The following is a 20,712-nucleotide window of genomic DNA, read 5'->3' as shown; positions in this document are numbered from 1 at the left end:
CAAGCTATACATACATACATACATATATATATATATATAATATCTATTAGAGCAGGTAAAAATCCTTTTTTAAATCCCTGTACCTTTGGGTTCCTCCGAATTTAGTCCCTATACAATATCTTTTGACCGATTTTAGTCATTGCACTATATAATTTAAGATTTATTATTTTAATCACCCGCTAACGTCATCAATTACGTGACAACTTTTTCTGTAGACACGAAAAGACAATTTAAAAATTATTTCTTAACATTGTGTGTTAAAGGAAAAAGAAAGGAAAAGCTCAACTAGTTATTAATTTAGACATTATGAATTGCTCTTGACATTCCTTCAAATATATATTAAAGTCATCCATGAACTACTTCCCTTCCATGGTAAAGCAACAAGCTGGGATAAATATATTTCCCTATATATATTATCAAGTAATCGAAAGAATTAATATATCGTGATCAAATGAAAATAACAATTTTTTTAAAAACACTGATAAAATGACAAGATATAAGCACTTTTATTTAAAGAGAAAATACAATGAGATTATACAGAATTCAATATTTTAAAATGTTAATTAAAAGATGAAATCCTATAGGACTATAATTCGATCAAGAGAATAGTTAAAGGGGCTAACAAGGGATTTGCCTTAAGCACAAACATTTACTCTCTCTCTCTCTCTCTCTCTCTCTATATATATATATATATATATTAGGGTAGAATTAGAAATTTTTTGGTGATGTCACCTCATCATAAATAAGAAAGTATCAATGATAATCCATTTCAAACGAGTGAATGCGTATTAAGCACGGGATAGTATGCCATAATTTTTGTCAACTTGTAAATTCTTTACTCATTTTTGCACCATATAATCGTAAAATATTACAGTATTTTTCAGTTCTGGCTTGCAATAGGATTTTCCTTTCCTTTGTGCAAGGACTAGTTTCAATATAATAATTAGAAAGGAATTAGGTCAGAAAGGAATTAGGTCAACACAAACAAAGGGAATAGACCTCCTCACTCAATTTCTTGGCAGAAAATGGGTCAACCTAACATGATTTTGCAATATATAATAATCTTAGGTTGCCATGTCACAATTGCTGACAAAAAAAAACATGTTACAGTTGGCCTCAGAATGGATATGGAGATTCGATCTACTTTGACAATTTTTTTTTCTTTTGTGTCACAAGAGAGGCTTATGAAATGATAATGAATGGATGAACAGAAATAAAGGGTATGAAAATTTCTACTCTCATCAACTCGGAATCTTTTAATTTCAAGTGAGGATTTATGCTTATGTTTTGTCTCTCTATCTATTTATTACTTTGACATTTTGTGGGTGATTAAGGGAAACAAAAGACTACAAGATGAAAAACATTAAAAAAAAGACAATTCGTGTGATTTCCATTGAACTTCTCCATCAACTCTAAATTGTTAAATTAGGCTATCTTATTCTCTCCCAAGATGATCATCATATAATTGAAAGTTTGGAACATTTCTTGGAGGTTTCTCAATATATCGAATAGCAGTTAACCAAGTCAAGCCAAACTTGCTCTTCCGATGATTATTTAAACAACACAATGAATTAATTTCGGTTATAAAGGAGGCCTAAGTCCTAGTACAGTAAAAGAGAAATTATAAATAATTAATAAAGAGGTACAAGTAGTCCCACTGAGTATCGAACTTGTGATCTCTAGGTCAACAGACGAGAGTGTACGTCACTGCGCTACCCTCCCTTTTGATAACATGATGAATTAATTTCATTACATTAGTAATAGATAATTAATTTTATATTTGGTTAGTTGAATGATGTACGTAAATCCATATAATTTTTAACAAAAAGGGAACTGATTTTTTCATCCTAAAATTTCCGGGAAGGTATATATGGGAAAGAGGGAATAATAAAACATCTAAAAGATATGTCGAGACATTCCCCCCAAAATATATATATAACATAAACGAGGAAATGGAATGGAAGTTACCACGTAACCTTACAGTTAGAATTGTTGACCATAAAACTTTGACCACTGCTTTCATTTTTATATATATATATATAACCACCTAAACTTTATCTATCTCCCTCCCCTGCCTCGGTCCCTCACCGCTAAGTGCTTTATCTCATGGACAGGACAGTATATGACATGGGTACAGACCCGAGTTCTGGGTCAAGCAGCAGCTCACGGAGTAATACAACTAGCGGTGGAGAATTCGGGCACGGGATAGGAGTCACTGTCGGAGTTGTTGTACTTATCATCATAGTTGCAATCACTTCCTACCTATGTGCCCGATTCCGAGTGCCCGATGAGAATCATCATGGAGCAAGCTCTTCCTTGGCCTCCACATCAGGGCAAGCTATCGATATAGCAAGAGTAGAGATCGACGACGTGGACGAACGCAACCCAGGTGCTGAGCTCCCGAGACCCGGGCACTCCGGTAGGGAGACTATTCAAAGGGGCAGCTTGAGTGCAAAGTCGAACTCAAGCCTGTCTCGATGTTCAATTTGTTTAAGGGGCTATAAGGAGGGGGATGCATTGAGTTCACTGCCCTGCTGTCACCATCTATTCCACACGAAATGCATCGACCCATGGTTGCAGCTGAACCCTACTTGTCCGATATGCCGGAGCTCTCCGGCCACAACACCTGTCTCCACTCCTCTTGTCGAGTTGGCACCATTAACTGGTCGAGGAGGGCAATCATACCGATGACAATAACACAAAAAACGGTAAAATTGTTCTAGTCGCATTTAAGACACAGCAGTAGGCAAGGACATAAGATCTTAACCCGCGGTCGGCTCTTTTAGATATTTGAAATGACTTTTATGTCGGCTCTTCTGAGATCACTATGTACAGCTAGATTCAAGGTGATCAGTGTTTTAATTAATGAGGACATGCTTTGTTAGGAACAAAAACATCATCACGCATTTCTCAGGCCTCGAGCAAGGCTGTCTTTTTGCAAGGGTTTCAGCATGCGCCCTAAGGGTTACTGCAACAATTGTGGTTTACTTAACCATTGCTCAAATATATATATAGTGGAAGTGAACATATATTTATATCATGTTCCACATTATATATACATAGACAGATCGGCCAGCTAGCGTGCAAACTAATGAAATTATGTGCAGCTTCGTCATTGCTTTCAATTTTTACAAAATTTATGGTTTAGATTACATGGATTTACAAATCTAGTTATATATACTTGTTAGACATTATGTTAAATAGCTCATTGCTATATAAAAAGCACATTGGTACCGCGTTTGTAATGGGCTCAGCAAGTGAAAATTTTACCACGTTTCCATAGAAAGGTTGATCCATTTAAATTTTCAATATTAGGGCTGGTGTTAAGGAAAAAAAAAGGAAAAATATGCCGTGATTCTTGGGAAGAGATGATCAATTGAATAGAAAGAAAACGTGAAATGCATGACACATTTGATAGCTTTTCAGACTGTCATAATTATCATAGCATGAGATCATATAACAATTAGATGAAGCATATATGGACCATATGGCATGGCGAGCCTTGATCATGTTTTCTTGTTGAAATGGAGCCTATCTCTATGGAGCTACCTCAAAACCATGAGCCGATTACCTACGTACTCGTTAAGTCAGAGATGGTTTTTTTTTTCCTTTTCTTTTTCTAGTTAAACACGAAACCCATTGTACGAGCCTATAGAATTTGGGAATGATGCACACACCCATATTGGGTGTCTTTGGTGCATATATATTGATATGACATGTACAGGTAAAAGGAAATTAGATTTCCTAATATACACACAAATCTATCAGATTATATAATTTAATACGCCCCTCAATCTATTGGGGGAGCAGCACCAACAGATTGGTACAATGCGACTGAAAAGTCAAAATAGAGACATTCTTTGCGAGCATGTTTGTTAGCTGAGAGGATATGGGAATGTAGTGAACAAGGAGATCTCCTTAAGCAATCCTCTCCCAAAAAAAGTAATAGTCTACTGCAATGTGTTTACTTTGATCATGTTGAATTGGGTTAGCCACAAGATAAGTCACACTGATATTATCGCAGCAGGCTATGATCGGACTTGGTGAATGAAACCCAATGTTTGAGATGAGTTGTCTTACCCATAGAGTCTTTCCAATTGCATATGCGAGTTCACGATATTCCGCTTCAGTGGAGATCTTAGAAACTGTTGGTTGTTTTTTTGGAGCGCCACGAAATGAGGTTTAGTCTAATGAAAATAGCATAGCCAGTGGTGAAACGTCTATTGTTTGGACATCCAGCCCAATTTGAATTTGCAGAGGCTGTAATCTAAAGGTCAGTGGACGAAAGAAGCAAAAGCCCATGCGGTTGAGTACCTCACAGATATCGAAGGATGCGTTTGGCTGCCTACAGATGGACTGTACGAGAAGCATGCATGAACTGACTTACCAAATTTACAGTATTACAAATGTCTGGTTGGGTAATGGTGATGTATTGTAATGCTCCCACCAAGCTCCTATGCTCAGAAGGATCAGGTACTGAATCTCCATCAGTTAATGACAAATTAACTCGAGTCAATAACAGTGTTTTTACCAGAGAGGAATGATGGACATCGTACAGCTGAAGCACATCAGTTATGTATTTTTGCCGGAAGAGAAATAGGGAGTGAGATTGTCTGGTGACCTGTACACCAAGAAAGAAGTGCAGTGGACCGAGGTCCTCAATAACAAACTCTCTGGAAAGGATGTTAATAAAGTGCGATAAGAGAGATGGAGAGTTGCTAGTGATGATAATATCGTCATCGTAGAGTAGCAAGAGAATGACATGAGGACCTAATGAAAATGATTAAAGGCCAAGAATGAGCTGAATTGAGTAAACCAAGTACGTGGAAATTGTTTAAGACCATACAGGGACTTATGAAGGCAACATACATGAGGAGGGTATTGAGGATGAATAAAACCTACTGGCTGACGCATAGACCTCCTCCTTGAGATCACCATGCAAGAATGCATTTTTAACATCTCATTGACATATATTCTCACCTAAGGATAAACCAATAGAGAGAACAAGACGAATGGTAGATGCTTTTACCCCAAGCGAGAATCATGGAAGTCGATGCTAGGTTACTGCCAAAATCCCTGTGCAACGAGTCGAGCTTTTTAACACTCAATGGAGCCACTAGAGATGTATTTAATGCGGTATTTCCAGGTGCCCCGACCACGTTTATGCTAGGATGACGTGGTACAAGGGTCAATGTGTGACTATGCATAAGAGCGTTAAACTTTTCGGACTTAGCTTGATGCTAATGTGGGTCCTTATTTGCCTGAGTGTGGCAGGTGGGTTCTATGACATGTGACGATGAAGATGCATACAAACTCATTTTATTGATTGGTTTAAAAATTCCAGATTTTGACCATGTAACCATGCTATGTGTAGGTTGTGTAATGCCTGAATGAGATGAAGTTTCAGTTGGAAAATGCACACTTAAAAAATTGGATCTCACAAGAGATGTTGACTTGGATCAGGCCATGTCTAATTGTGGCTGAGATGGAGCATCCGAGGTGGACGATTATTGTCAGCCTAATTTATGAGCTGGGCTAAGTCTATTGAGAGCCCATCAGAGCGGGCCTCAGGCGAGCAGGACTGGTTTGCACCAATCTTTGTGGTAGACTGGGCTACCCTTGATGGGCTTGTGGGGGGCGGATTCGACTGAGGCCCAGCTTCAGTCTGAAGGCCAGAGGAAATATCCCGAGCTATGGAGGACAAAAGGATTGAAATGGTATGCTGAGCCTGGTTTTCGATGGTCTCTCTAGAAAGAAGAGAAGGGTCGACTCATTGGAGCCTAGGACAATCAGGAGAACTCGAGTGGGTGTGATCTATGTAGGACTATCGATGAGTTGTTGATATGGAAATTTTTCTTCATCAAATCGAACATTTCTACAAACGTCGTTTTCACTCGACATAGGTTCTAAACACTATATCCTTTATAATTAGGTGCATACCCAAGAAAGACACATTATTTTGACCTCGGTTCGAGTTGATGAGCAGTGTATGGAGTCAAGTTCGGAAAATAAGCACACCCAAAAACACGCGAGATAGAGTAGTCTGCGTTTGATTCGTATAATTTTCAAAAGGACTTTTGCCTTGTAAAACTGATGAGGGTAAATGGACTAATAAGGAAAATTGATGTGAACGTAGCGTTTAACAAAATTTTTTAGGAAGATTGCTTTGGAAAAGCAATGTTCAGACCATTTCAATCACATGTCGATGTTTTTGTTCAGCAACTCCAATATGTTGTGGGGTATGAGAACATGATCGCCGTAATAAAATTCCCGTTTCTTGAAATAATTTGATATTTGTTTCCAAAACATTTTTCACATTATTATTAAATGCATAGAAAATATGGAAATTTCATATTTTAGCTTCAAAGGAAACAACCATGAATATTTAGAAAAATCATTAATGAAAATGACACAGTAGGATATCCCAAATTGGAACGAACAAATGATTTTTTTAAATTGGCATGAATTAATTCCAAAGGAAATGTAGATTTTCGGTCCGCATTATTAAAAGGAAGTTGATGAGACTTTCCCAAAGCACAAGCTACGCAAAAATCCTTAGAATTGGAAATAGATGGAATCAAAGCCCTAGACTTAAGCAAATCTAAAATGCGTGGTTGCGGATGTCCTAGTCGGCGATGCCAAAGAGTGCAGCTCAGGATGTGTGGGACCATAGTCCTGTAGTGTGCAATCGAAAGGGGATATTGATGGCTATTAGAATAACAGTGAAATAGAGTCTTCCACATAGTATTGTTCTTGACAAAAGCACCACTGTTAGTGAAGACAACATGGCAATTGTTTTCATGGCGCAGTTTATGAATAAAGACAAGATTGCATGTAAGAGATGGAACATGTGATACATTATTTAATTTCAAAGATGCATGTGATGTCGGAATTGTCATAAAACTCTTATTTTTTATGAGCAAAGATTGACCCATCGCAAAGAATAACCTTTGCAGGACTATAATAAGGGGAAGGGTTTCATAGAATACCTTTCGAAGTGACCATGTAAGAGGAAGCACCCGAGTCCATATGCGTCTCTGATGGTCCATCGCCCAGGGACATCGTAGCTAGTGACTTCAGGAGGTCCTATGCATTGGCATAGTTATAGAATTCGACACATTAAATAGTCGAATGGCTGGGAGAGTTACAAAGCTGACATATGAACGGGGGAGGACCCGACCCGAGAACTCCATCACCAACAAACATAGATTGGTTTGATCTTACCAAGCAAGGAGTATAAGTAGGGAAATAATTTTTTGTTGTGTGGTCTACCAACACGACCTTTACTAGAATTGCCATGTCGTTGGTTTAGTACGTAATTACCCCCGCCATGTCCATGCTGCAAGGAGTTACTGCCCCCTCGACATGAGTGACCTCCACGAGATTGTTACAATCCATGATCTCCTTTTCCTCTACGATTGTTGCGAGGCCTGGACTTGAAGAGCCGAGGTAGGTGGTAAAGAAGTAGCGGGGGAGGAAGCGTGAAGCTTGCTGAGGTGATCTTCCTGATGCATTAATTTGGTCCTCAACTCCTCAAGGGAGATGAGATCTCGGCCATTAGCAATATTAGTGATAGAGGATTCATAATTTGGCGTAAGACCCATGAGGGTATAAGCAATAATATCCTCAGTTGACAAAAGGTGATCCAGCAGCTTCTAGTTGATCAGAGAAGTCTTTGATCTTTTTAAGATAGTCCTCCATAGATTTTTCATTCTCAAGTTTGAGATTGATAAGATTGCACCCGATGTCCTTTGTTCAAGCGCGAGAGCAATCGACATGTCGATTGTGAAGAGTTTCCCCTACCTGTCGAGCTTAGGGGAGGTCATGAACCTCGAGCAATGGCTCCGAGTGAGTAGAGAAAATCCATGACCGAATGGCATCATCGATGCTGCTCTAGTGGACATATGTCGGATTTGTGATAGGAGGGCAGGACACTTGCCCTTCAATGTAGCCCTGCAGACCATGTGACCTGAGAAATATAGAGAAGAGAGACCTATATACGGTGTAGTTTTGGGAGGTCTGTTGAAGAAGGATGATATTTGTGATGTTTGGAGTGATTATAGGAGGAGGGGCGATGGGAATTGGGGCAGCAGTGAGGAGAGGGACTATAGACACGATGGGAGAGGATACAAAAGAGGAGGATCAAGCAGGGAGATAGAGATTGGGACTAATGGCAAAAGAAGTTAAAAAATTTATAGGAGCTAGTGTAGGAGGAGCAATGGAGTCGATGGAGGGTGGTGGGCTCTAAGATGCCATGGCAAAAGGGAAGGGACAAGAGACATGTTTGAGTTAGAAGAGAATGGCAGAAAGCTAGGGTTAGAGAATTAGAAAGCCTTGGGCTATGATACCATCTATGAGCCTATGGAATTTGGGAATGATTCACACACCCATATTGGGTGTCTATGGTGTATATATATTTATATGACATGTATAGTTAAAAAGAATGGCAAATTACAAAAAAAAACCCAAATTTTGTAAAAAGTCTCAGTTTTGTCCTAAATTTTGTTTTGTAACAAAAAAAACCATAAGTTTTCTAAAATGTCTCAAAAATGACTTCCGTTATAACTTCCGTCAATTTTTGCTGCTGATGATGGGTCCCTTTAACAGTTCACGTAGGTCACACGTAGGCAAAAATTGACGAAAGTTATAACGGAGGTCATTTTTTAGACATTTTAGAAAACTTATGATTTTTTCTGTTACAAAACAAAATTTAGGACAAAATTGAGACATTTTACAAAATTTGAATTTTTTTTTATAATTTACCCTAAAAAGAAACTACAGATCTTTCCTAATATACACAAATCTATCAAATTATATACTCTAACACCCATATAGGCGGTTGCACCTTGTTGAATAAGGATATTGTGAGAGTTGATGTGAGATGTTTCACTCTATTATGTTCTTTTAACCACTTGGCCAGCAACTTTGTCAGAAAGTTCCAATCGTGATATGTCGAATCCTTAGGGACATATCATGATAGGGTTTATGGAGATATCGTGATAGGTTTTGTGGGTTTTTCACATTTTAGGCTATTATAGTTGCATTGTGCACCTATATGATGACCACCTAGATCATCTTCTTTTATTTTTGCAGTCTGAAAAAAATGGAACCACCTAGATCATCATGTTTGAAGCTCCTTATCTTATGTACTTTCTTCATCTATTCTTTGTTCTTTTTTTTTTTTTGAATTTTCTTATGTAAGATATATAACTACATCATTTGTTTTGTCTCCATGTCATGATCACATACATGACTATAGATTATAGTTTTTTCCCCCCATATTATTAACTTTCTAAGCTGTGATTCCACGTGTGAAAATGTGTCACTATAATTGGTGGTGTGACATGACATAATATATAGGTTTTTAACCTAAAAAAGCAGATACTTTGCAAAAATTTCCTAATCTAGCACGAAATTTTTTTTTTTTTTTGTAAAAGCACAATGTTTCAAAACTGTCCCAAATCTAACATGCCGTTATGATTCGCCAATCAACCGTCTTTTTCTGCTGACGTGGCCATTAAATTTGATCAGCTGGCCGTCTTTCTCCACTTGTATTCACCTCATTTGTGGGACCATTACCTCCATTATCTCTTCCTGTTCCCCTGTTCTTCCTCTTGCCACCGCTATTACCACCGCCACCACCACTCCCCTACCCCCCGGGGGCATTGACTCTACCCTCGGACCCTCCAGAAAATTTCAAAGGGGAAGAAGACATAGGAGACGAACACCAAAACTCTAAGAATTTGTGATCTATTTTGCCCAAAGTTGCCTCGAATCTAGTGGAAAGTGCAGAGGTTGTTGAAGGAGATGAAGGGCTTGAACCCTATCCTCCGGAAGGAGCAAGTGAGCATTGTTGAGTGGGCAATGAATTGGCAAAAGAAGGGAATTTTGGTTCAATTGAGTGAACATGGTGTTGATTTATACTTTTTTGTTCAACTGATAACTACATTGAATGAGAGAATTATTACACGATTGTTGCGCTGAAATAGACTTGGATCGATTGAGGTTCAATTTGCTATAAAATCTTGCAATTTTAGATTTCTTAAAAGGGTTATTGAGAAAGATTCAAGAAGCAAATTCTTTTGGTCCTAAGATTGGCTTTGGCGGAAGCACATCTATATGGCTTTCACGAAAATGAAAGCAGAAGCAATAGAGTAGATCTTCTGTTATGCCATTTCCTTATAAATAAGATGCCATCTTTGTCCATTTCCTTACCATTTGACAAGCTATTTTATATACAATTGAATCACCCACCAACATGTCCTCATTTCCGCGACGACTTAGAACTACGAGTAGCCGGAGAACCTGACGCTAGTGACCTGTTGCACCATCTTTCGGAAGTTGGCGGGATTGGCGGTGATGAACATAGTTTGGGACCTTTTCAAAGCTCGGGGCTTTCGTTTCGAGACCTTGCCGGAAATAGATGACACGGAAGCTCCTTTGCCTCTTGCTTAGAGTAGGGCGGGTTTGGAGTTGAAGCCCCCAGAGACATTCGAGATGGTGGGAGTTAGCGGAGCCTTCGGCTTGGTGGTAAAAGAGGTGAAGATTGGGGAGAAAGGGTTGGAGATGAGGTCGTAGGCGACGGAGAAGAAGTCGGAGATGCTATCGGAGAGGGACTTCGTAAAGGGTTTTATTGAGGGTCTAGGTGCCGTGGGACAGGGCCTTGGAGAACCGAGGGTTAAGGTAGGAAGTCCTGAAGCTCCAGAGGTCAATGCTTGCCATGTCGGAGGACACCATTAACGGAACCCAAAAACTCCTACTACCTTTGTCTCTTTAAAGTGTACGTCTGCATATGGGAAGAGGAAGAACATGGAGTGATTAGGGTTGACCTTGAGAACGAGAAAGGGCAATGGACCCACCAATGGATTTTAATGGGAGACGTGGAAAAAGAGGATCGACTAATCAAATTTAACAAGCCATGTCAGTAAATAACGACGGTTAATAGACGAATGGTAACGACATGCTAAATTTAGGACAATTTTGAAACGTCATGTTTTTACATAAAATTTTAGGCAAATTACACAAAAAAAACATAAGTGTTGTAAAATATTTCAGTTTTATTCTAAATTTTGTTTCGTAACAAAACAAACCATAAGTTTTCTAAATTGTCTAAAAAATAACATCCGTTATAAATTCCGTCAATTTTGCATACGTGAACTATTAACTTCAGACATAAATCAATAAACAAATAAGATGGGTTAAATAACAAAATATAAATTTTTTAAAAAGTCTCAATTTCATCATAAATTTAGTTTATAGTGAAAAAAATCATATGTTTTTGCTCCTAAAGTCGGCCCCGGCTAGCATCTCCTCTCATGGACCATTTCTGAGAAATTTTTAAAATATATATTTTTTAAATTACAAATCAAAATTTGAAACAAAACTGAGACTTTTATGAAAATTTAGGTTATTTTTGTAAAGAAAATAGATGATGATCAGATTATGTGTAAATTTTGTGAATCCCGTGAAGTCCACGTAGGCAAATAGACGACAAACTTAACAGAATGGTAACAAGAGGTCAAATCTGAGACGATTATCAAAACATGTGATTTTTTTGTTACAAAAAAAAAATTTAGGACAAAACTAAAATGTTTTACAAAATTTAAGTTTTTTTATGCAATTTATCCTAAAACTTTTAAAGTTCGTACTAAATTTAAAATTTTTTGAAGATTGCGTGCTTTTTTATGTTAAAAACCCTATTGTCTAAGTAATAATCTTAATTTCCTTAAAATTGATATTTTCATACCGAGCACGTTAACGAAAAGTTTTTGGCAAAGCGATATAAGTTATTTATGGTGCGTTTAATTTCAGAATTAAAGTAACTTTGATATTGATTTTAATTTTGATTGTGAAAAAGGACAAATGAGATGAGATTATAAATTTGACTTGGGAAATGTGTATTTTTGTTGTGTAGTGTGTTAAGTTAAAGTTAAAATTTTTTACTTAAGAAATGTGTGTTTTTATTGTATAGTGTATTGAGTTAAAATCAAAATTTTTTAACCCTTAATCCAAACGGGCCATTATAATTTCTGTCACCCAGACAAGGAAACAAAAGAAGTTATTTCACTACAAAAAAAGCCGCCCTTACCGAAGGCAAGTTATGCCGGAATACGTCGGTTTCGTACTGTTACCGGCAAGATTCCGATGCATTATCGATGAAAACAATTCCTCGGTAAAACTGCCCTCTGTATTTTTTCTTCGAGGGGTTACCGAGGAAAAATTCCTCAGTAAAAGTACCGACAATATTTCTCTCCATAACCCGCCGATTTATCGAGGAAATTTTCCTCGAAAATCCCTCAATATTATCAAGGGACTATCGAGGGAAAATCCCACGATAAAATCACCGGAAAATCGAGGAATTTTCCTCAATAATCTCCCGATACACTTATCGAGGGTTTATTCCTTGATATTCCTTGGGGTTATCGAGGCATTTCCCCCCGACATTTTCAAAAAAAATAAAATTGCAGGACATCGCCGGCGACTCCACCCTACTCGCCGGCGTCCTTCTTCGGGGGAGGCGAGCATGGCTACGAGGCAGCCGCGGCGGTTGTAGCGCACTCCGCTGCTCGAATCAGGAGGTACACTGCAGGGGAGTGTAGAGGAGGGAGAGGCCTTGGAGCCGGAGAAGGCGGACCTGGACGACGGAGATCGACGGGCAGATGATCGGAGGAATTTGGATAAAGAGTCTCCATGCGTGAAGCCATGGACGGGGTTTTAGATCTGACTACTAAAATTGCTCCGATTCAGGGTTTGTTGGGAGACGCTGTTGAGAGGAGACTAGAAAGAAGAGATGAGATAGAAAGAAGAGAGAGGCCGAGCAGTGTTTTAATTTGCTTTTATCCTCTGCTCCCATCTCCACCTGCACCAATCTGTATTCCTGAAATAATTAGGAAAAATATTTTTAAAATTTTCTTTAAAATTTCCCCCTTTTCTAAGAAAAATTCCATGCTAATTTGCTGGAAAGCTTTTCCGACCGATAAAGGTCATGCTATATAATTTTTTTTTTTTTTAAGATTTCGAGAGATTTTCCCTCGATAAGTTGTCGGAATAGTTTCAGGCAGGAAAATCCCTCGATTGCAGTAATTTTTGTTTTATTTTGATTATTTAAATTATTGATGATTTACCGAGGAAAGTTACTTTGGAAAATTTGCCCGATAAACCACTGGTAAGTCACCAATATACCATACAACTTAGCTTAAATTTTAAGAGTTGGGACAAACTTTCTTTTCTGCTATCATTTTCTCGTTGGAAAACGACGAAACTTACAATTGCTCAATGATTAAGACCCGAGACCAATCCACTTAACTCAGTATATATCAAAGATGATATATGAAACATATGTATATATTATATCGCCATTATTACCATTCTCCCATCCAATCAAATCATTTTATCATCTTCTTTTTCTTCTTCCAATTTGTACTTTTTTTTTTTCTTCTCCTCCCTCTTCCCCTTGGGAGGAATTTAAAGAAGAGGCAGAGAAGATGATGAGCAATTCTGCGGGCATATCACCGAGTGATTCACAGGGAACCATCAGCTCACTTGCTTATGACGTCACGTTCGTCATCGGCTTCGTCCTCCTCATCCTACTCATCCTACTGGCGTGCTGCATCTGCTCCCGCGCCGAACGCCAGGCCCAGAACCTGCAGTTTCGGGACGGTGCCCCTGCTAGACAAGGCCATGGTATCAACGAAGCCACCCTCTCGAGCTACCCTAAGCTCAGCTACTCGAAAGCGAAGCACGAGCGGGGCGGGGAGTCGATCGCGTCGGGTTGCTCGATTTGCTTGGTGGACTATAAGGAGTCGGATATGCTGAGGTCGCTCCCCCGATGTGGACACATGTTCCATGTCAAGTGTGTGGATCCGTGGCTTAGGATGCACTCAACCTGTCCCATTTGCCGGACTTCTCCTCACTTGGGGACTAGGGTTTCGATTCCAGAGACCGGCCTGCCTCCGAGTTGACAGGTCAGGGAGGTTATATATAAGTACGCAAACCATCTTTGCAGGGGGTACATGCCCGTCACTTACGGTGACAAACTGTTAAGAGGTCGGATGTCCCGAGTTGGGTGACTTAGTTACTACAGTTAGCAGTCTGCTCAGGACCGTGATTCGTGAACAGTTGTTGATGTGGAGGTTTTAAATCGACCTTTCTTCGGGACATATGATCGATGTATATATACTGTGCAGGTAGAACCATATATGAATGTTATTATACTTAGCAGTAGTACATAGAGGGCACGAAGTAGCCTATCTGGGCATAGCTTTTAACCAAGAGATGATAGCTAGGAGCGATGCGAATTCAGGGGCTTTTTGGTTATTCAATGGGGCCTCTTTCATTTTTCTTTTCTAGGATAATTTCCCATAAATGATAAACGATTTACTCCATTTACAACAAGCTTCCGATCGATTACGTATAGCGTTTTACACTTTCTATGTAAAACCATATCAGGTTCGACTAGGCATTTATGCAGTGTACAGTCCGTGTACAAGGAACATCCACAAGTACAATAGTGTATCCTCTACATTCATAGGGTAATAAGATTTTCTTTTTCTTTTTCTTTTTCGAGTTTTTACCCAAATCCTATTCGAATCGCTAAATTTTGCAGGTCGTACCATGGAACATCTACTGTGTCCCACAAACACCAGACAAGCAAGAAAAATATGTCAACCAAAGCACGAACAAATTCAGCGCATCGTTATGAACTATTCCCAGTCTTTGGCGCAGATCAATAAGTAATATCGATAAAAGGCCACCAACACCTTATGATCATCTGGATAGATATATCCACGACAAAGAAGACAGAAATCCTCGAGCCCTACTCTAGAGTTCCACAATGCTTCAACGACTTTTTGTACCTTTCCATACAGCAGCATCCTATTTGGTCAATCCAATTACATCCTGTGGCTCTTGTCCTATTGTAAGGCCTGCAAGAGTAGAGATAAGTTTTTAGACACGGAACCAGCGTGGGCTTAAACAGTAGCTTTGGCAGAAGTCTTGCAAGTATCGAACATAACGTAATCAACTCTATTAAATTAGCTCCTTCCCTCCCTTGCCAACTCCGAACCCCCAACATCTATCCTTCCACATCTACAGTATTCTCAAGATTCAATACAAGGATGCATGTTTCATTTCCTGCAGTACACTCAAACAAATCTGCAATTGGAATCCATTTGTTTGCCTCCCACAAGCTGTATCCTGTCAATTGCTTCATGGGAGTAACCGCAGCGATCTTCATTGTGTGCTCACTCTGTGTCCAATTCTATCGCCGAGCTAATCGCTCTCAGTCCAATCAGCGGATGGTAGTCTCAATCCCAGAGGGAATCATTCTAGCGACATTGTTAAGGTACCCGCAGATTCCATACTCCCGCATGAAACACCAGATGGGTAAGTCCGGAAGTTCATCATCTTGTTCCATATGTCTGGGGGATTTTAGGTCATCTGATCTGCTAAGGTTGCTTCCAGAGTGTGGCCACTTCTATCATGTGAAGTGTGTGGATCCATGGCTTAGGGCTCACTGGAGTTGTCCGCTTTGTAGGAATTCAACGATTCCGGGCCGACAGGCTGCAGGTCCTGAGATGGCCTGGTCTCGAATCTAATCAAGATCAGTGAAATAGAATTTTCCGGTTGCTCTACTTCAAGCGAATACTGATGTAACATATTCAGGTAATACTTATTGGACCTTGTGGGTTTTGGCTTAGGGATAATTGTTGTTGACCGAAAATCTGACTAGGCCCCATACCAAGAAAAGATTAATAGGGAGTCCAAGATTATAGTTTTCGAGATTGGTAGGCCTATGCGCATGACAGTTGTTATCCAATAATTTTTCTTAGGCATTTTAACAGGTTTTGCTGGGACGAAAGACACAATTTCAACTAGCAATCTGTTTCTCAGAAACACAGAAGAACATATGTATATCCATGGATATACCCATGAAAGAACATACATGGATGTACCCACAGATTTACGTGGATGTACGTTTGATCCTCAACAATCAGGAACAGAATGTGGCATTAGCACTTCTTCTTTAGACTCAATATCCTCATCTGCATCTGTCCAAACCATATCGTCTATGTCCAAAACATAAAGTGCTATCTAGTTCTCTGACTGGGTTATTGGGTTAGTTATCAATGAAGATATACCAACAAGCTGTTAAGAATACAACGATATCCGAATTAAGTGTGGCTAATAAGAAAGAAATATCGACAGCTTTAATCTTATATTACATCAATCCCATCAATTCTACCAGATTATTGCAGCTGAAATAAGGGCTTTATTTTGTATAAACACATGCATGGTCATCTTGGTAACTCCATTGGCCAAAAATAAAACATCTTGGAAGTGGAAACTCCACAAAGAGTTCCCCTCTAACAAGTTAATACAAGTACCATTGTGACCATATCAGCACGTAAGCCAAAATACTAGCTCTAATTAGATGCTATGCCAAGATTAGAGATCATGAATACAATAGCAAGATTCTGGAAATCCGTTTCTAAGTAGGGGTTTATAAAGTTTCTAACCTCCAGCAGAAGAAAAACTCGAGACTGGCTGAAGAATAGTTTGATGCTGCATTCAGTTTCATTCTGTGGGAAAAAGCTGAGCAACAAGTTCCACTACCCCCGACATGGGAGCATCATTCTGTTGAAATATGAACAAGAAAAGATAGATGATATCGATAATAGATAGTGATAATTGCAATTGCCATAAAAGTTCAATGTGTGATAGTGAGGGTTCAAGATATTCATCTCACCAAATAAACCACATCAAAGGATTTAGAATAGCAATCAATTGAGCCTTCAATGTTATCATTCCTGTATATCGAAGTATCAAGTACGCATGATCAATAAACAAGATAAACTTCTGAACAAGAAAGCGCTCAAACTTATTCCATGTTGAACTGGTAAAGTTTTAAGAGAGATCCAATGAAGGGATAAAAGAAGTAATAAAATTGTCAGAGACAGGACAAAACTGCAGATAGACCTGTAATACACTACAGCAGAACTTGCTAGAGACCACAAAAGAATGGTATTTCTGAAAGAGGGAAGAGAAAATATATTTACTTACAAAAAGCCCACAGATATTCGAGTGTCATAATTCAAACCATCAGACATCCTTAAGTCTCCAATGTGATCACCAAGGAGCAGGACATTGGTTCTCATCTTTACAGAAGCATTATCATTAACAGGACCATCATTATCACCCAATGTGTCATGAAGAGGAGCAGCCATATCAAGAGCATGCTCGTTTTTGTTTAGACTGTGAATAGTCCTCCCTGTGAAATATTGATCTCAACTTGTAAAATTAATGTAGATATAAACTAGACAGCAATTAACTGAATCATTCATGTCAATGGGACGTAATGGTGACGGAAGTATCAATTAAAAGAACAAAGCAGTAAAAGATAATCTTAAAAATGATGATGGGTCAAGGTTCTAGCCACTGTCAGCTCTTACAAATTAAATGATTCCACCCAAAAAAATAAATAAGCAGCAGATGTTAAATTTTATCCGGTATAGAGAAGCTCCAAACAATTAGTTGCTGTTACTTGATATAAGATCGTGAGCACTGCTAAAAGCTCATTGTGTAGTAAAGGCACATAAAACCCCAAGATATCATGAACTACATTTCCAAGTACAAACATCCACTAAAATTTAAGCAAGCATGTTACAGTGTCTGTTTTTGGAAATCAAAAGGCACTATTTCTATTCTCTAGCGATACCTTTGAAAGATACGAGGCGACCGTCATCATCAAAAACCATTCTGTTGGACACAATTCTAATGTTTGTAAAAGATCTGTGAAGTTTCTGCCTCAAGACCTAGCATTGACACAGGAAAGCAGCAGTAATTATAGAAGCAAGGTGGTCACATGGAAGGCAAAAGCAACGGACAATAAAAACAACCTCTTCTATTACATCTGCCAGCCCTGCAGAAAATATAAGAACCGGGATACCTTTCTTCTGCATTAGGAAAGAGAGAATATAATTATGAAAGAGCATATAAACTATCTCAGCAGCATATAGGAGGCAATTAGCAAACAAGCATGACAAACAGCAAAATCTCTTTTCGATCAAAAAAACTGCAAAACGAGATATAACAATCTCCCTGCATTAACTTAGTTTTCTTTATTAAACTAACTACTGATTAAGACTTCAAAGTATTAAATGTGAAAGGAATATGAGACTAAATTTACCGCAAGAAGCTCAAAGAGTTCAACCACACCATCCCTAAAAGCAATTCTAGCATTAGCAACCGACTTTTGGATGGCATCATATGTTAAGCCACCCTCGACAAGAAGGCCATGCGTCTTTTCCCACCTGCATCATGAGACCAAATATTCAGTTCACTTCATTCATTTCGGATAAGGAAAAGCCGAGAGAGCATATCCCAAAGTAACTAGTACAGCAGGCAAAGTAGCAAAATCTGTACTACTTGTCATCCAGAAGGACAACGATTATACAGTTGCCACTTCGAGCATGCGTATGCCAAATTGAAATTCATGAGGGCCCAATTAACGAAAGTAACCATTGAACTTACCATTCTTCCATGAGCTTTGTCTTCTCATCAATGGGAATTGTGGGGGAATATTCCAATGGATGGTAATACTCATACAGTTGCTGCCTCTTGGCATCATATTTGGGGTTACCCTGTTGCAGAAGGCCATGACTGGCTAATAAGAGTATCAGCTTACCAACAAATAAGGAAGAGAAACTGTCAACAAAATGAACACTTAGGAGTAAAAAAGAGAACCCTGTTGTGACTTACAATTCCCCCGGAGGCCATCAACCCAGTATCTGGTCAAAGTTGCATCAAAATCTGCAATCACCTGTCATTGATACACATGGATTTCTCTTCATCAGTGAAGTATATGGTATCCATCGAGGCACTAACGAACTGTCTAGAGAATAAAACGCGATATAATCCCACGGCTTTAGACATTAATTGAAATGACAGATTAATCTCTGTTACAAAACTATGTTAAAGAATTAGAATTTTGAAGCTGAAGAACACTCAACCAGATTGGAGTCCAACACCAATGACACTGAAATTCAGCAGTATACCTTCCAAAGATTTCAAATTCAAACAATCATCAACCTCTGCCAATCCACTCCAGCAATAGAAACGGAAACGAAATTTGGCATGGAAGAGAATGACCACCTGGAGCTTCTGAGGGCCAGCCATGCGAATGGCAGCAATCTTCTTCTCAAGCAAATCCCGGTCACCAACGACCATGTTAATGGAAGCCTTTGCCGGCACATTTTCGTCCATCTCGACCCGAGTCCCCGCGTGGGAACTGCAACAGCGACCCATGTGAGGAACCACTCGAGAATCTGGAACCACTCGAGAATCTAAAAAGTTCTAGCGACTGGGTTTTCCAGTGCTCAGAGAGAGTGAGAGAGAGAGAGAGAGAGAGTGAAGATGTGAACCCGCGACGAATGGAATTGCGGAGACGACGACGAGGATTTGCGAGCAATGGGGGAGCTGAAGTCCGGCGGAGGGGCAATGCAATGGCGGAGCGGATGAATTTTTGGAGACAGAAACTGATCATTACTGGGTAGAGTGTACCAAAGAATCTTTGCTTGCGGGTACTCTTCTCCACTGTTCATATTCGGGATAAAATAAATTTAATTTAAAAAGGAAGATAACCAAAATAAAAAATAAAAAAAAAATCCACCAAATTCGTCATTTTTGGAGGTAACTGGATAATTACCTGTTCTACGCGTGAGTTTTATTAATCCCCATTCTCCATGGGTCTAGCAAGACCCGGAATCACCTTACGCCGGAAAATGGGTGACCGGGATAACTTTTACTTCCCCTTTTTGCTCATGTTACTCATACAACGATTAAATGCTGCTTTTGAAAATGCGGCTTAGATTTCGATTAAATGCTCCACTTTATCACTCATCTACTTGTTCTTCTCAGTTTTAGCTCGTTTAATGTCCAACTACCCGTTGTTATTTGTCAAATGCATGCCTCAGTTCAATTTTGTTTTAGATTGTGTTTTAGATTTCTTTAATCGTGATTTTGAGCTAGTTTAATGTCCAATAACCGTTTCAAGTTTCGAGTGAGTGCTGCTGCTTCAGATCAATGCTCTTTGATCAATTTTGTTTTAGATAGATTCTATAACATGTAATGATGAAAAAGTCTTGATGAAATTTGGAGATTCCTCCGAGAACAAGCAGATTGGAAAGGTCGGTGTTGTGACCCTACAACGATGAAATATTTGAGATACCTTGCTGGCACTGACACCTGTTGGTTAAATGTGTGGAGACGATCGATCCGGAGGCGATGCGGGGTTAACACGATAAGATTCGAAGCGCGAATAACGCTTTCCAAAGAGAACTATTTGCCTCCGCACTTTAGTTGTTAGAGGGTTAAGGTAAAGGTCCTCCCGGGATATAACGAAGTCTTATAAATTCCTTTAATTAGCAAAATCAAGGAATTTCCTAACTCTCACTCTAATTTCTGGAATTTGTGATTAATCATTTGAGCACTATAGCCTCTCTATTTATATGCACTCAATGCACACTATCGAAGAGTCAGAACCCTTCGCATTGGACGTAACTCTTAGATGGAGCATCACCCATGAATGGACACTATCGAAGAGTCAGAACCCTTCGTATTGGACGTAACTCTTACATGAAACATCATCCATGAATGGTCACTTCCATATACATTACTTGTCTTGCACTCAAATGCATCCATTAAATAAATGAA

The 20,712-nt window shown here is 39.1% G+C and overlaps 3 protein-coding genes across 5 annotated transcripts; 2 read left to right on the top strand and 1 right to left on the bottom strand.

Annotated features, from left to right (window-relative positions):
• The first annotated feature begins 2,076 nt into the window (after positions 1 to 2,076).
• LOC116197236 (RING-H2 finger protein ATL70-like) lies at positions 2,077 to 2,909 on the top strand. Its single transcript, XM_031527309.1, has one exon. The coding sequence runs from the start codon at positions 2,107 to 2,109 to the stop codon at positions 2,689 to 2,691; it is 585 nt and encodes a 194-aa protein (XP_031383169.1). The 5' UTR covers positions 2,077 to 2,106; the 3' UTR covers positions 2,692 to 2,909.
• A 10,432-nt stretch (positions 2,910 to 13,341) lies between these two features.
• LOC116196193 (RING-H2 finger protein ATL70-like) lies at positions 13,342 to 14,384 on the top strand. The gene has a single exon (XM_031525796.1). It carries the CDS (start codon positions 13,485 to 13,487, stop codon positions 13,959 to 13,961), a length of 477 nt encoding a protein of 158 aa, XP_031381656.1. The 5' UTR covers positions 13,342 to 13,484; the 3' UTR covers positions 13,962 to 14,384.
• Positions 14,385 to 14,663: 279 nt separating this feature from the next.
• LOC116196192 (7-methylguanosine phosphate-specific 5'-nucleotidase A) lies at positions 14,664 to 19,591 on the bottom strand. 3 transcript variants are annotated; one of them, XR_004154788.1, is made up of 11 exons: positions 19,422 to 19,591; positions 19,153 to 19,288; positions 18,760 to 18,820; positions 18,532 to 18,664; positions 18,188 to 18,311; positions 17,898 to 17,954; positions 17,717 to 17,813; positions 17,062 to 17,269; positions 16,748 to 16,808; positions 16,518 to 16,635; positions 14,664 to 14,924 (listed from the first exon to the last, which is right to left on the bottom strand). XR_004154788.1 is itself a non-coding variant. In XM_031525795.1 (10 exons), the coding sequence occupies exons 1-10, from the start codon at positions 19,541 to 19,543 to the stop codon at positions 16,576 to 16,578; spliced, it is 1,059 nt and encodes a 352-aa protein (XP_031381655.1). In that variant the 5' UTR covers positions 19,544 to 19,591; the 3' UTR covers positions 16,173 to 16,575. The 3 variants fall into 3 exon arrangements, 1 of the variants encoding a protein (XP_031381655.1); XR_004154789.1 differs by lacking the exon at positions 14,664 to 14,924 and adding an exon at positions 14,944 to 15,580; XM_031525795.1 differs by lacking the exon at positions 14,664 to 14,924 and having other exon boundaries at positions 16,173 to 16,635.
• Positions 19,592 to 20,712: the final 1,121 nt, after the last annotated feature.

Source organism: Punica granatum, chromosome 2 (genome assembly GCF_007655135.1).
Source record: "Punica granatum isolate Tunisia-2019 chromosome 2, ASM765513v2, whole genome shotgun sequence".
Classification (NCBI taxonomy): Eukaryota; Viridiplantae; Streptophyta; class Magnoliopsida; order Myrtales; family Lythraceae; genus Punica; species Punica granatum.
Note: the sequence above shows the minus strand (reverse complement) of the source record. Positions and strands in the feature narration are given on the sequence as shown.